The sequence below is a fragment of the Callorhinus ursinus genome, unplaced genomic scaffold, assembly GCF_003265705.2.
Source record: "Callorhinus ursinus isolate GAN/ISIS: 27379988/994484 unplaced genomic scaffold, GSC_fseal_2.0 scaffold16, whole genome shotgun sequence".
NCBI lineage: Eukaryota > Metazoa > Chordata > Mammalia > Carnivora > Otariidae > Callorhinus > Callorhinus ursinus.
Genome location: NW_027397078.1, coordinates 23571506 through 23585153, shown reverse-complemented (window position 1 = coordinate 23585153; position 13648 = coordinate 23571506). Strand labels below are relative to the sequence as shown.

At 40.5% G+C, this 13648-nt stretch overlaps 1 protein-coding gene across 4 annotated transcripts in view; it reads left to right on the top strand.

Moving 5' to 3' along the window:
- POLA1 (DNA polymerase alpha 1, catalytic subunit) overlaps positions 1–13648 on the top strand; it is a 299784-nt gene that overhangs the window by 10165 nt on the left and 275971 nt on the right. For all 4 annotated transcript variants that reach the window (XM_073901954.1, XM_025857680.2, XM_073901952.1 and 1 more), the window contains exons 5-10: positions 5643–5758; positions 6216–6278; positions 7138–7230; positions 7657–7744; positions 8039–8240; positions 8329–8507. In XM_073901954.1, coding sequence (XP_073758055.1) covers positions 5643–5758; positions 6216–6278; positions 7138–7230; positions 7657–7744; positions 8039–8240; positions 8329–8507 — 741 coding nt within the window. The remainder of the gene's footprint in view (positions 1–5642; positions 5759–6215; positions 6279–7137; positions 7231–7656; positions 7745–8038; positions 8241–8328; positions 8508–13648) is intronic.

Here is a 13648-nt window from a genome sequence, read left to right as displayed (position 1 = left end):
TTTTTTTTTTTTTTTTTTTTTTTTTTTTTTTGGTCTTTCATGACCTTGACATCTTTGAAGGGACTGGGCTGGTTTTGTTGAATGTCCCATGGTCTGGGATTTGCCTGATTGCTTCTTGGTGCATAGAGTCAGGTTAAATATCCTAACAAAAATATGATATAGATGAAGTTGTATCCTTCCCACTGATCTTATCAGGGGCACATAAGGTCACTTTGTCCCATTCTTGGTGATACTAAGTTTGATCTCTTGGTTAAAATGATGTTTGTCAAATCTCTTCCTTATAAAGCTACCTTTCCACCTTTGTATTAATGTAGATATGGGGTGAAATTTTAGACTGTGTGTCTCTTTTCCCTACCAGCTATCAGCTATCGCCCAATGCTTTCAGCATCTATTGATGATTTTTTTCTCTCCTTTTTAAAATGATCACTTCAAACTCATGGACTGAAAATTACTGTTACAGTTCAGTATCCATTATCATTATTTTTGTGATGTTCAAATTATCCCACATTTGGCAGTGGGCCTCCTTGAGCTGCCTCCTGTGTCCTTTTGACATGACACCATCAGTCTTCGAGCATTTCCATGCTTCCTGGACCAACAAGATGTTCCAGGTTCTCCTTGTATTAGTCTTGTCCCAGACCTGGAATCAACCATTTCCCCTAAGAGTCATGGTTCCTTTAGTGGAGAATGGTATTCAGATCTGGGAGATGGGTGGTACTCCTTGCTACTGGGGTCTAACGGTTTGTAGGCCCTTTTGGTGAACAGAATTCAGAGATTTTATATATATGTCATGATTTCATACTGATACATTCAATTCAGATAAAGCACCACAGGGTTCTTCTTCATTTTCCCCAATTCTATATTTGTGTCTGCCTTCAACCCCAGTGAAAACCCTTGTCCTCTAAAATAAACACAAAATAATTTTAGAAATTTTAGAGCTACTAAACTAGCATGTCTGCTGACAACCTTTCTAAATGAAGTTTATAATTTCTTTGCAGTTTTATTTGGTTTATATCTTGGTAAAGGTGTATAGTTAGAGAATTGTGTTTGGAAGGTGTATGAAGTAATTGTTTTCTGTATGCTATTTATCAGTTTACTCCATAGATTCATTTGTGTTTATTCATATTAGGGTTTTAAAAAAATCCTTTCATTTTAATTTTATTTTTTGAATATTGTAAAACATTTTTATGATTTCAAAACCAAAACAATATTGAGATAGGTGAATCTTACTCTTATCCCTGTGCTTTCTACTTCTTCATTTCTATGCATTTCCATAGAACCATTTTTAATAGTTTCTGATTATCCTTCATGTTTTTCCTTTTACAAAAAAATAAGGATGTGTGTATTTTTTTAAATGTGGGATGTTATTTATTCATTCATTAAGTTAGAATATGTGGATTGTCTTTCCTGTTTCTGCCAACCTGTGTAATACAGGAACTCTACACAGTGGTACCGTTTGGTCACAGTGTGGCTAATTGTGTATTTATTTTTTCATGTGTCCATGAAGAAGAGAACGAAAGGAGCCTGTCTGCTTTTTTATCTCCCTGAACTGAGGAGGCCTTTGTTCGAGTTCTGGTTATGTTGTTCATTGTCTGTATCATTTTGAATGAGTCCTATCACTTACCAGGACATGACTTTTGTTGGCTGTAAATTAGGTTGCACTGGACAGGGAGGTGATTGAGAAAAGGACCCATGTCCTAGTCATCTCATTGCCAATCACAGTAGCAAGTGCAGAGAAAGTATGCAGCATTTGTTGAGTAAATGAGCCATTTTTGTGTTTCCATTATCATCTTGTTATCTCTTCCCAGTAATACATCAGTGAAGAGATGACTTGGCATTCTGGAGGAGAGCTAGTCTTGGAAGTCTTTATTCCATGCTTTGCCACCATTCTCCCGGAAGTCCCAACTGTTTCAGTGTCCCCCAGGAGAGCCCCATAAGATCTTAAGATCTTAGGAAGGGAAATGGAATTTTGCAATCCACTTTAAAGACTTAGAAGACATTGTAGAGTTTTGTATAGATGTGAAAGGACAACTCTTTATGGTGTGGATCCAATCCCTGACATGCTTTCAAATATTAACTAAGTCCTAATGAAAAAAATTAGTAGGAAAATGAATAAACAAACAGAAGCACTAAAATTGTGGAAGATTCTACATCAAATGTTGACTCCTATTTTTTATGTTTCTTTTTGTCCTTCTCTCTAGATACTACTAACCTACAGTGGTGAGATTAAAGCCTGCTTATGAAACCTTCCTTGCTATTCAAACCTCTTTTGACCTTCTCTTTTGATACCCTGTATTAGGACCTGTATATTTTGTACTCTAAACATTTTGACCATCAATTATATTCTGTTTCCAAACTGCCAAATGATCTCAATAAAAAATTATTTCTCTTGTCTTACATTTTTCACAAATGTCCTACAAACTTTTTCATTTTTAGGCACATGAAAAAATGCCCTTTTTGTGGTTAAATACACATACAATTTATCATAAGTGACATTTAATACATTAACAGTGCTAGTAGTCATGACCATTATCTAGTTCCAGAACATTTTTATACCCGAGTGGAAACCCATATCCATTAAGCAGTCACTCCCCAGTCTTCCTTCCCTGATCCCCTGGCAACTACTAGTCTTTCAGTCTCTATGGATTTGCCTATTTTGAATATCTCAGGTAAATGGAATGATAAAATATGTGACCATTTGTGCCTGGCTCCTTTTGTTTAGCATGATGTTTTCAAGTTTCTCTTATGTTGTAGCATGTATTAGTACTTCATTCTTTTTTATGACAATAATATTCCATTGCATGGATAGACCGCATATTGTTTGTCCATTTATTAGTTGATGTAATTTGGGATGTTTCCACATTATGGTTATTGTGAATAGTGCTGCTATAAACATTTGTGTGCAAGTTTGTGTTTGAACACCTGTTTTCAGTTCTTTGGGGTATCTACCCAGGAATGGAATTATGTATATATATTTTTATTTACTTTTGTAATTTTTATTTATTTATTTGACAGCGACACAGCGAGAGAGGGAACACAAGCAGGGGAGGGAGAAGCAGGCTTCCCGCGGAGCAGGGAGCCCGATGCGGGGCTCGATCCCAGGACCCTGGGATCATGACCAGAGCCGAAGGCAGTCGCTTAATGACTGAGCCACCCAGGCGCCCCTATTTACTTTTTTCTTACACAGAAGATATTTTTCTATAGATGCTTTTGTGCTTTGTGTTTTTTTCTCTTAACAAGATATCCTGAAAATCATCCCATATTAACACATAGAGATCTTTTTTTTTTACTTGTTTCTATATTGTTGCATAGTATTTTACTGTATAAATGTATGATGATGGTGTATTCAAATGGTTTCGCTGAGTTGTCAATTAGATTTTCAGTAATTTGCTTTTACAAGTAATTCTGCATTGAATAACTTGATGCATATTGTGCTTTCCTCAGAGAAAATTCCTAGAAGGAGGATTGCTGGCTCAGAGAGGAAAATGCACGTGAAGTTTTATGAGCTGTTGCTCTAGGAGTTGTCCCATTGTACACTCCCATGAACAATTTGTCCCATTGTACACTCCCATCTCCCAACAATTTATACTGCTAAGGCCTCGCCAACAGAGTACATTGTGAGGCTCTTGGAGTTTTGCTGCCCCCATACACGAGAAACGACAGTTCAGTGTGCTTTTCGTTTGCATTTCTTTTACACATGAGGTTGAGCCTCTTTTCATAAAATGTCATAGCTGTTTGTTTGTGTATATATATATTTAAAGATTTTATTTATTTGTTTGACAGAGAGAGACACAGTGAGAGGTAACACAAGCGGCAGGCAGAGGGAGAGGGAGAAGCAGGCTTCCCGCCGAGCAGGGAGCCCAATGCGGGGCTCGATCCCAGGACCCCGGGATCATGACCTGAGCCGAAGGCAGTCCCTTAATGGCTGAGCCACCCAGGCGCCCCTGTTTATATATTTTTTATGTGCACATTCCTTTTGGGTTTGGGGGATTTTTAAATCCAGGGCATTTTTTTTTTTTATCAGAGAAATTGGTCCTTTATCTGCAAAACATTGTAAACATTTTCTCATGTTTTGTCTTTAAACTTGTTTCTGTTGTAATTGAATTTATCAGTTTTTTTTTTCTTGCAGATGGATTTTGAATCAGTTAGAAAGACTTTCCCCACACCCAGGTTACAAAGGAACTTGCCCCCCCCCTTTTTTTAAGAGATGGAGGGGGAGAGAGAGAGAGAGAGGGAGAGAAAGAGAATCTTAAGCAGGTTCCATGCCCAGCACAGAGCCCGATACAGGGCTCCATCCACAACCCTGAGATCATGACCTGAGCTGAAATCAAAAGTCGGAGGCTTAACTGACTGTGCCACCCAGGTGCCCTGGAACTTGCCTTTTTATTAATGTCTTGCATATTCTCATGTTAAAAATTTTGATCTGTGATTTATTTGGTGTTTATACTGGCTTACTTCTTTACAAATGGGTAGCCAGCACTACTTATTAAGAAGTCCATCTTCTCCCCAGTGATAGGAGATGCCACCTTTATTATGTGCTAAATGCCATAAGTAATTTGGTCTTTTCTGGATTCAATTTTCTATTTCATCTGGTCTGAGTATTCTTACGCCACTACCACACTATATAAGCTATTCATTCTAGGTCTTTTTGAGGTAGAGACTTCTCTAGAATGAATCAGAGAGAGAGAGTAAAACTGACAGATTTAGAAGAATTCGTAGGTGATTTACACATGGCCATAAGAAAAAACATGGCACAAGTTGTTCTTTACTGAGCAGATGTGTCTGTGCCATTTAGTGTTGTTATAACATATTGTGTGTGTGTCGTTGCTGTTCCTCATAAGATGGAAATTAGGGTGCTATACTACCATGACTGGTAATCCTATTCATAGTTTTCCTGCCAGATTCAGGATAGCACTAAAGAGATGATCTCATGAAGGCTGCTAGACTAATCCCCTGGTTCCAGATGAGCTTGATCATTTTATTTCTCTTGGGAAAAACAAACAAAAAAACCCAAAAAAACTCCACATTTTATTTTATTTTTTTAAAGTTTTTTTTTTAAGATTTTTTATTTATTTGAGAGAGAGAATGAGATAGCATGAGAGGGGAGAGGGTCAGAGGGAGAAGCAGACTCCCTGCTGAGCAGGGAGCCCGATGCGGGACTCGATCCCGGGACTCCAGGATCATGACCTGAGCCGAAGGCAGTCGCTTAACCAACTGAGCCACCCAGGCGCCCAAAACCTCCACATTTTAATAAGGTTTTTATTCACACTAATAATAGCCATTAAACAGTCCCACTTAATAACTTATTCTGGTATTCAGTTTTTCTAAGATTTTGTTTTTAATATCTTTACACACGATGTGGGGCTCAGACTTAAAACCCTGAGATGAAGAGTCACATACTTTACCGACTGAGCCAGCCAGGTGCCCCATCATCAGTTTTCGTAACATTTAGCCCAAGTTTTCCTGAATTAAGCTGCTTTTAACAATTCTTTCTTGTGTACCATGTATAAAATCTCATATTTTGTATTTTTAATTCTTTATGTTTTTCTTCTCATTCTCCTATACAGAGGGCAGGTGACTTGGCTTTTAGTTTCCCATGTTGATTTTTGCGAGTACATGTTTATAAATCAGTTATGTTCCAACAGGAAAAGATGATAAAGCACGTACCAAAGACAAGAGGAATGTAAAGAAGGCTGCGGTGACAAAACCAAACAGTATCAAGTCAATGTTCATTGCTAGTGCTGGGAAGAAGACTGCAGATGTGAGTTTCATGGTTTTCTGATATTTTGTCTTTTCCTTTGAGAAGTAAATTTAGTATTTGTATAGACAGTAGGTGCTCAATGTATTTGAGCTCAGCTATTTCAGTTGTGTTTTCCTGATTTCAGTCACGAAGGTGGATGTAGATTTCCAGGTGAATTTAGGTACCTCATTGTTTGGAACTTGGAGATAGAAAAGTGAATGAAAAGTTGCATGGACAGTGTGTTTGTTTCATTGATTAGCAGGAGGATCATGGAATGAGGGTGAAAACAGGATGGGAGCTCTAGGTTTAGGAGTTACATGTACACAGGTGGTTGTTAAGACTTGTGAACAGTAGATGAGTACTCAGGACTGAAGAGGCAAGGACTGACTGGTTGGGTTCTTCCTTTCACAGACACATGGGTGGGGTGAAAACATGAAGTGCAGGGCTTTGTCATTCTCCCTCTCTTTATAATTTCCAGAAAGCTGTAGACTTATCCAAGGATGATCTGCTAGGTGACATTCTACTAGATCTGAACACTGAGGTAAGTCATTCTCTGGGAGTTGTCAAATATGCAGGGGACATGGCTGAAGAAACAATTCAGTAATTTTACAAAACAGACTGTTGCTAGAATTTAAAACAAAAAATTCAACAATAATACCACCACATGCACCCCCCCCAAAAAAAACCCTACCAAAAAAACCAACCCCCCTGCCCAAACACCTCTCCAAATTGGTTTCTTACCACTTTAGGTGAGTAGTTTCCAGCTGTTAGAAGCTATGCAATTATGTCGACGGGGCCACGTGGGGATGTGTTTGAGATAGTAAGAATACACACACGAGTCATGTCTGGGAATGCACTCTGCTTGTATTCAGTTGCTGCAGTGTATGTTCCCGAAAGAGATTGAGACCTGTCAGTCTGCACAATCAGGCATGAGATGCTCATCTTGAATTCAGAGAGTAAGTGAAGGAAGAGTCAGTGAGCTGTCCCTGAGAGAACTCAGACAGGCTCAGCTGCTCTGGGAATTTGCAGTTGGGCTATTTCACGTGAAGACTCATTTAGAGGTGTGTTTCTCAGTAACCCTTGATTAGAACAACTGACACCAACACGTGTGGTTCTAGTTTGACAGTTTTTAAATGTAATATCCTTGAAGGGTCGGGGAAAGGTATGTTAAGTTGTAAAAAGAAAAAATTGGTGAGAGGTGGATTTAATATCTATTCTGGTTTTCTTGTGAGTCTGGTATTGTTGCTATAGTAACTGCAGTACATGAACCTAGATCTGCAGGGGGGAGCAGGGAAGGAAAAAAATGCTTTGCTTATTGGGCTTCAATGGGGGAAGAAATGCACTTTTTCTGTCTTGTGGTAAGCCAAGCATGGCAGGCTATGTCTTATTCCTCCTTTTAGAAACCTCAAATAACTCCACCACCTATAATGATACCAAAGAGGAAAAGATCCATTGGAGCTTCACTGAATCCTTTCTCTGTGCACACCTCCAAGGTAAAGTGTGTGGAGATATCTTCAATCTTGATTTATATTATTGCTTAAAACTTACTCTATTGATTTTCTATATGAGGGAAATGCTTTTGAATTTGTTCTTGATTTTTGTTTTAAATTAGGACTCCCATTTCATTATATAGTTTCATGTATTTCAAAAATAGCATGTGCCTGGTCTTTTCATAGTAAATTTTTAGTAACTAGTATGTGTTTATTATAGGTATTACAGCTGTGCTAAATGCAATGATTTTCTTCCTGGAAACAAGTATTTTTTTGTAAACATAGGTAACAGTAAAATAATGGCAGCTGTTACATTAATAATACATAAAATTGTTGTATAATGGGAACTGTCATTTTCTCTGGTTATGGTAGGACAGTTGTGTATTTTTTGGTATGCAGGTCTAACTGAACATTTAAAAATATTTACAGGCAATTCCTTCAGGAAAAACCGCTTCCCCTGTCTCAAGGAAGGAACCTCTGTTAACTTCAGTTCCTCTTAAACGTGCTGAATTTGCTGGTAAGTCTGACATCAGGCAGACCTACAAGGGTGTTGAGCAGTTGCAAAATGCTGTCAGAAATGGAGGCGCCGTGAAGGAGGAAGTGGAGGTGATTTTGCAGGTATTGTGATGGCAGGTTCAGTTGTGAAAGATTTGAATCCACAGCAGTAAAAGTTAAAAAACATCCAGCTTGGAGATGGAAGAGAACTGCAAACACAGTGTGGGAGAAAGGGTAGGCCACCGTCGCCGTGCTGGGGAGGCCCTTGTGTTCCACAGCAGTGGTACGTGATGGGAATGTGTGATGACGCTTACAGGAGAGCCGCTGCCAACGTTGTATATAGATGACAAGGAGGACTCAGGAGTAATGGATTTTGAAGATGGTGACTTTGATGAGCCCATGGAGGCTGAGGAAGTGGATGTGGAGCCTGTGGCTGTCAAGACTTGGCACCAAGAGAGTGAGCCAGCAGAGGGGGTGAATCGTGAGGCAGATCCTGGGAAAGGGACCACGTCCTACTTGTAAGAGCATTTTATGACATTTCTGGCAAGTAGCACTACGAATTACTCAGTTGGATTTTGAAAGGTTTTCAAAATGTAATTTCTGCAGGGGAAGTTTTCTCCCAGATGTTTCTTGTTGGGACATTGATCAGGAAGATGACAGCAGTTTCTCAGCCCAGGAAGTCCAAGTGGATTCCAGTCACCTCCCACTGGTAAAAGGGACAGATGAGGAGCAAGTGTTTCAGTTTTATTGGCTAGATGCTTATGAAGATCAGTACAACCAACCAGGTAATCATATGTATGTCTTTAATACAGAATATTGCCTTTCCCTTAAGTGGTTTGGTTATTATAATTGACAAAGGCTCTGTCCTCATGTACGTGTGTAGTAAGAGCAGCACTCACTCATTGTAAAGTGTGTGAGCAACGCAGCTTGAGAGGAGCTGTGGTATGAATAATCAATGCTTAAAAATGTTTTTTCTGTAAACCAGTTATATGTGATTTTGGAACGTGTACTTGTAGTTTACCTTCGATGTATCTAAAGTTGTAGTTACACACTTTATTTTAAATGGAATCAGTCATTAATTGTTTCTTTATCCAGCACATTGAACACCTGTTGTGTGCCAGGCACTGAGATGGCATGAACAAGCTAGACAAATTCCCGATCCTAATGGAGCTTACAATTTAGTGGGGTGGGGGGGGCAATGGATGGTAAATAAGGTAAGTTGACGAATGGTATGAAGGCATTTAGTTGGGGGATGGTTGAGGAAGGCTGAGATTTGAGGCACATGCTGAGCTGAATAAAGAGCATTTCAGCCTGAGGAACCAGTGAGCACAGAGGCCTGGGGAGAGGAGGCCTATGTGGTTGTAGCACAGTAAATCAAGGGACAAGACTGGTAGAAAATGAAGTTGGAGACAAAGGCAAAGGGCAGATAATGAAGGACCTTGAAAGCCATATTGAGGAATTCAGATCTTACTCTAAGAGCAGAGGGGGACGTGGTGGAGGATTTTAAGTGCTGGTGGAGCGGGGTGGTGGTCATATGGTTGGGTTTACAGTTTAACAAGAGCCTTCCGGTTTGTGTGGAGAATAGTGTGTTTGGGGGGTAGGGGGAGACTGGAGTCAGGCTAGTGAGGAAGCCCTGGAGAACAGTCAGTCCAGGGCAGGCATGCTAGTTACTTGGCCTAGTGGTGGCTGTGGAGAAGGAGAGAAGTGGATGTATCTCACGTGTATTTTGACATGAACCTGTCTATGGATTGATGTGGTGGCTGACAGAGAGGAGGAATCAAGGATGATTCCCAGGTCCTCCTCTGAATGAACTGAAAATGTGAATTCTGACTCAAAGCCAGGAGGCTCTCTAGTTTCTTTTTTTACTCCTTGAGACCTTCTTCACCACAGGGCTGGGCATGCCAGAGTATGTCAGATTAATATAAAATACTGTACATATCCTGAAATAGAGTTGCCTTTATTCAGATCCACGTCTGGGTGTGAGAGTAGATGCAACTGTGCATTTTTCAAAGTGGTTTCCTGGAGGTTGCATCCGGTGAAAATAGAGTATCAGTAAAGCAAGTGAATGAGTAAGAAGCGTGAGTATTAACCATCAGACTTGAAGGCCAGATTTACCTTAAAGATAATCAGGCATTGACTAACTGGAAAGTTGTTAACTGTCTCTGCGGAGGGGAGGCAGAAGCTTCAGCATATCACATGCGTAGGAACACGTGCAGAGCCATTTGAGTAGGAAATTGCCACGCGTTAGTTTCTTAGGTAAAGAATAAACCATCTTAGAAATGGTACCTCCTTTAGCTGCGACAAGATAATTTGGTTAGACCTTCTCACCTCCTTGGTTACCTCTTTGCTACTCACCAGTGGAAGGTAGACTGGTAAGTGGGATTGCGTGAGGCTGAGCAAGTATTTCCCATCCTTTGCTGAAACCCTGGCCTGCCCCGTTGTATGGCTTCAGGGGGACACCATTTTCACATGTGCTTCATGTGTTTTAGGCTCCCTGGAGCACAGCACTGTGGCGCTTGCTGGAGTTGTGTGATGTGGGCCTGCCCTTCCCAATTCTAATCCCTTTGCTATATTCGCTCAATGCTGGATTTGATTCCCTGTCTTGGTTAATGGTCCCGCCAAAACCGGAAAATTGGGAATAAGCCTTGATTGCCCTGTTCCTTCACTTTCCTCACCAAGTCTTGTTAATTTTCCCCTCCTGAAGTAGACAAGCTGTCTTCTCTTTCTACTTGCAGCTTCCACCTCAGATTCCTTCTTGCCTACTGAAACCATTGCACCAGCTTCCTAAGGGATTCCTCAGCTGTCATTCCCTGCATTTCAGCCAGAGCGATTGATCAGAAGGGTAGCACTGATCACATCATTCCCTTATTTAAACAAAAAAAAAAAAGAAAAGAAAACTCCGTGGCTGCTCCCTACAATGTAAAGTCCAAGTTCCTTAGCAAGTCTTCTGATACCATGTACAACTTTTGTGTTCTAGAGATAGTTGGCTGTATGTACCTATTGCTCTTTATACCGTGTATGTACCTGTTGCTCTTTATACCGTGTTCCCTTACTCCTTGTGTTTGGCTCAGCCCAGGTGTGTCATGTCCTGAAAGTTTTCCTGATCCTCCAGACTGGCCTAAGGGCCCTTTCTCTGGTACCCCATCCTACCCTTTTCCACATACTGTTTGTCATATTATTTTGTAAAGATCTGATTCTGCATTTTTCTTGACCCAAAGCCTTTTATTTAACTTCTGGGTGGCTGGGACCTTTTATTTTCAGCTTCAGTATGGTACCATGCACATAGTAGGGATTTAATAAATGTTCATTGAAATAAACTGCACAGCGACTGACAGTCCTGTAGATGCACATGAAAGGTTTCAGAGAGCCAGAGGTGTGTTTACTGCTCTTGCTGAGATTGCCTCTTAAAGCCTTATAGTGGCGTAAGGGAAGAATGGGTCACATTGAGATGAATGGTGCCCCCTCCCCCGTTAATCCACGTATAAAGCATCAGATTGCCCAATGTCAATTGCCAAGGATTAGAACTTTAAGAAACAATCTTCTTTCCTGTGTAAAATGAGTTTATTATTTCTACCTTTTGTTTATTGTTTTTTTTTTTTAAAAGATTTTATGTAGTCATTTGACAGAGAGAGACACAGCAAGAGAGGTAATACAAGCAGGGGAAGTGGGAGAGGGGGAAGCAGGCTTCCTGCCAAGCAGGGAGCCCGATGCGGGACTCCATCCCAGGACCCTGGGACCATGACCTGAGCTGAAGGCAGACGCTTAACCATCTGAGCCACCCAGGCACCCCTGTTTACTGGTTGATACTCTTTTTTTCTTAAAGTCTTTTTTTTAAGATTTTATTTATTTATTTGAGAGAGAGAGAGAGAGAGAGAGAGAGAGAGAGAAAGCACAAGTAGGGGGAGAGGCAGAAGGAGAAGCAGGCTCCCCGCTGAGCAGGGAGCCAGATGTGGCGCTCGATCCCAGTACCCTGGGATCATGACCTGACGCTTAACTGACTGAGCCGCCCAGGCACCCCGGTTGATACTCTTTTTAAAAAAAAAAACAAAAAACAGCATGGTTTTGCAGGACAGGGTCTAGAGCTGCACTGTCCGCTGTGGTACCAAACATGTCCACATGTAGCTCTTTAAATTTAGATTTTTTTTTAAAGATTTTATTTATTTGATAGGGAGACAGCAAGAGAGGGAGCACAAAAAGGGGGAGTGGCAGAGGGAGAGGGAGAAGCAGGCTTCCCGCAGAGCAGGGGAGCCCCATGCAGGGCTCTATCCCAGGACCCTGGGATCATGACCTGAGCCAAAGGCAGACGCTTAACAACTGAGCTACCCAGGTGCCCCTAAATTTAGATTTAAATTAAAATGAAATAAAATTTAAAATTCAGCTTCTCAGCCAGTAGCCACATTTCAAATGCTTTAATAGCCACATGTGGCTAGTAGCTACCATATCCATGGATGGCACAGATAACAGAACAGTTGTGTCATCACAGAAATTTCTAATGGCTAGTGCTCATCTGTAGTAATAGGTGTTGGAGGTTAAGATTGAGGCATTGAAGCACAGCTGTATTAGGAAAGCAACCAATTTGTGATATGTATTGTTACCAAATTCCTGGTACCACCATAGTCAAGGATCGGCCTTTTCAAGCACTATTAGGAAATATTTTGCATTTGAAAGAGGTACTAGTCTGTTATTGCTCTGTCTTCCAAATGCCATGGTAAAAGGAAATTTCTAGTGCTGGAGAAAGCCTCAGACAATCTGGTCTAGTTACAGAGGGGGAAGCTAAGGCTCCAAAAGGTAAAGTGGGCAGCCGTTAGTGGCAGAGTTCTGGGCTTCTCACCCTCAGTCCACTGTGCTCTTGTGTGGTACTTCTTAAGCTGTGTCCTCTGTGATTGATGCCAACGGGTTAAAAAGGATGGCTTGGGAAAAAAAAGTCCTTTAATCTCAGGGGGTTGAACAGTTTCATCATGATAGCAGGTAATGATCACTGAGCCTTGGTGAAATCAATGCTGCTAATAAAAACGAAGTACTCCCAAAGACCCTGTTATTGTGTCTCACTTTCTTACAGATTCTAAGTAAGTCAGTTGTTGCTGAATGCTCCATAATTATGAAAAGAATCTTACTCTTTGCATATGGGAAGATATCCTGTCTTCATTATGACTTTTTCAAGGTTGAATAATCCTGACTGCACCTGGTTTCAGCTAGTAACTTTGGGGGGAATGTAATCTTTGTTTACCATGATCTTTTTGTGGCAAATGAGGCATAAACAGTGTCAAATGTGTGCATGAAGTGTGATATTAGTTTGACTGTAAAATGAGCTATTTGAATCTGTGAATCCAATATTAGGGTCTTTATTTTTCTTTGCATGGAATTTTGTTTTTTCGTCTCTAACTGTTGTGAGGATGACTTTTAATTTTCTGAGCTCCTGTGATTTTTTTTCTTTTTTAATCGTTCCCCACAGTCCTCCCTTCCCTTTCCTCTTCTTCCCCCCACCCCAGCTGAAAATCACACAACTCTTTTAAGAATTTTAATCATCTGCAGAAATGAAAATTTTTAGATGGTCTTATTTCTACTAGAACGAGTGACAAAAGGAAGCACTGATGAGCTGTCTTGTGAAACTGGAGTAATTGGCCTTGTGAACAGTAGCCTTTGCATGTGCCAGAATTTTCTTAGTGTCTCAGACAAGTGGCTGTGTTGAGTGGCTATGTTGATTACTGCTGTCTAATTATGCCCAGAGCTCAGGATTTTGCACAGTGGCCATCTTTTAGGTTGACTATCCAATCTCTGGAGTCCTTTCTTGATGTCCAGTTTTTAGGAACAGTGACTTGATGTCTGTCTAGAAAGGCTTGTTTTTACTTTGTGGTATACATTACATAGGAATCTCAAAAGGGGCATGTCTGCTGATTTGGTTACTAGAACATTTGTTACACAGAAA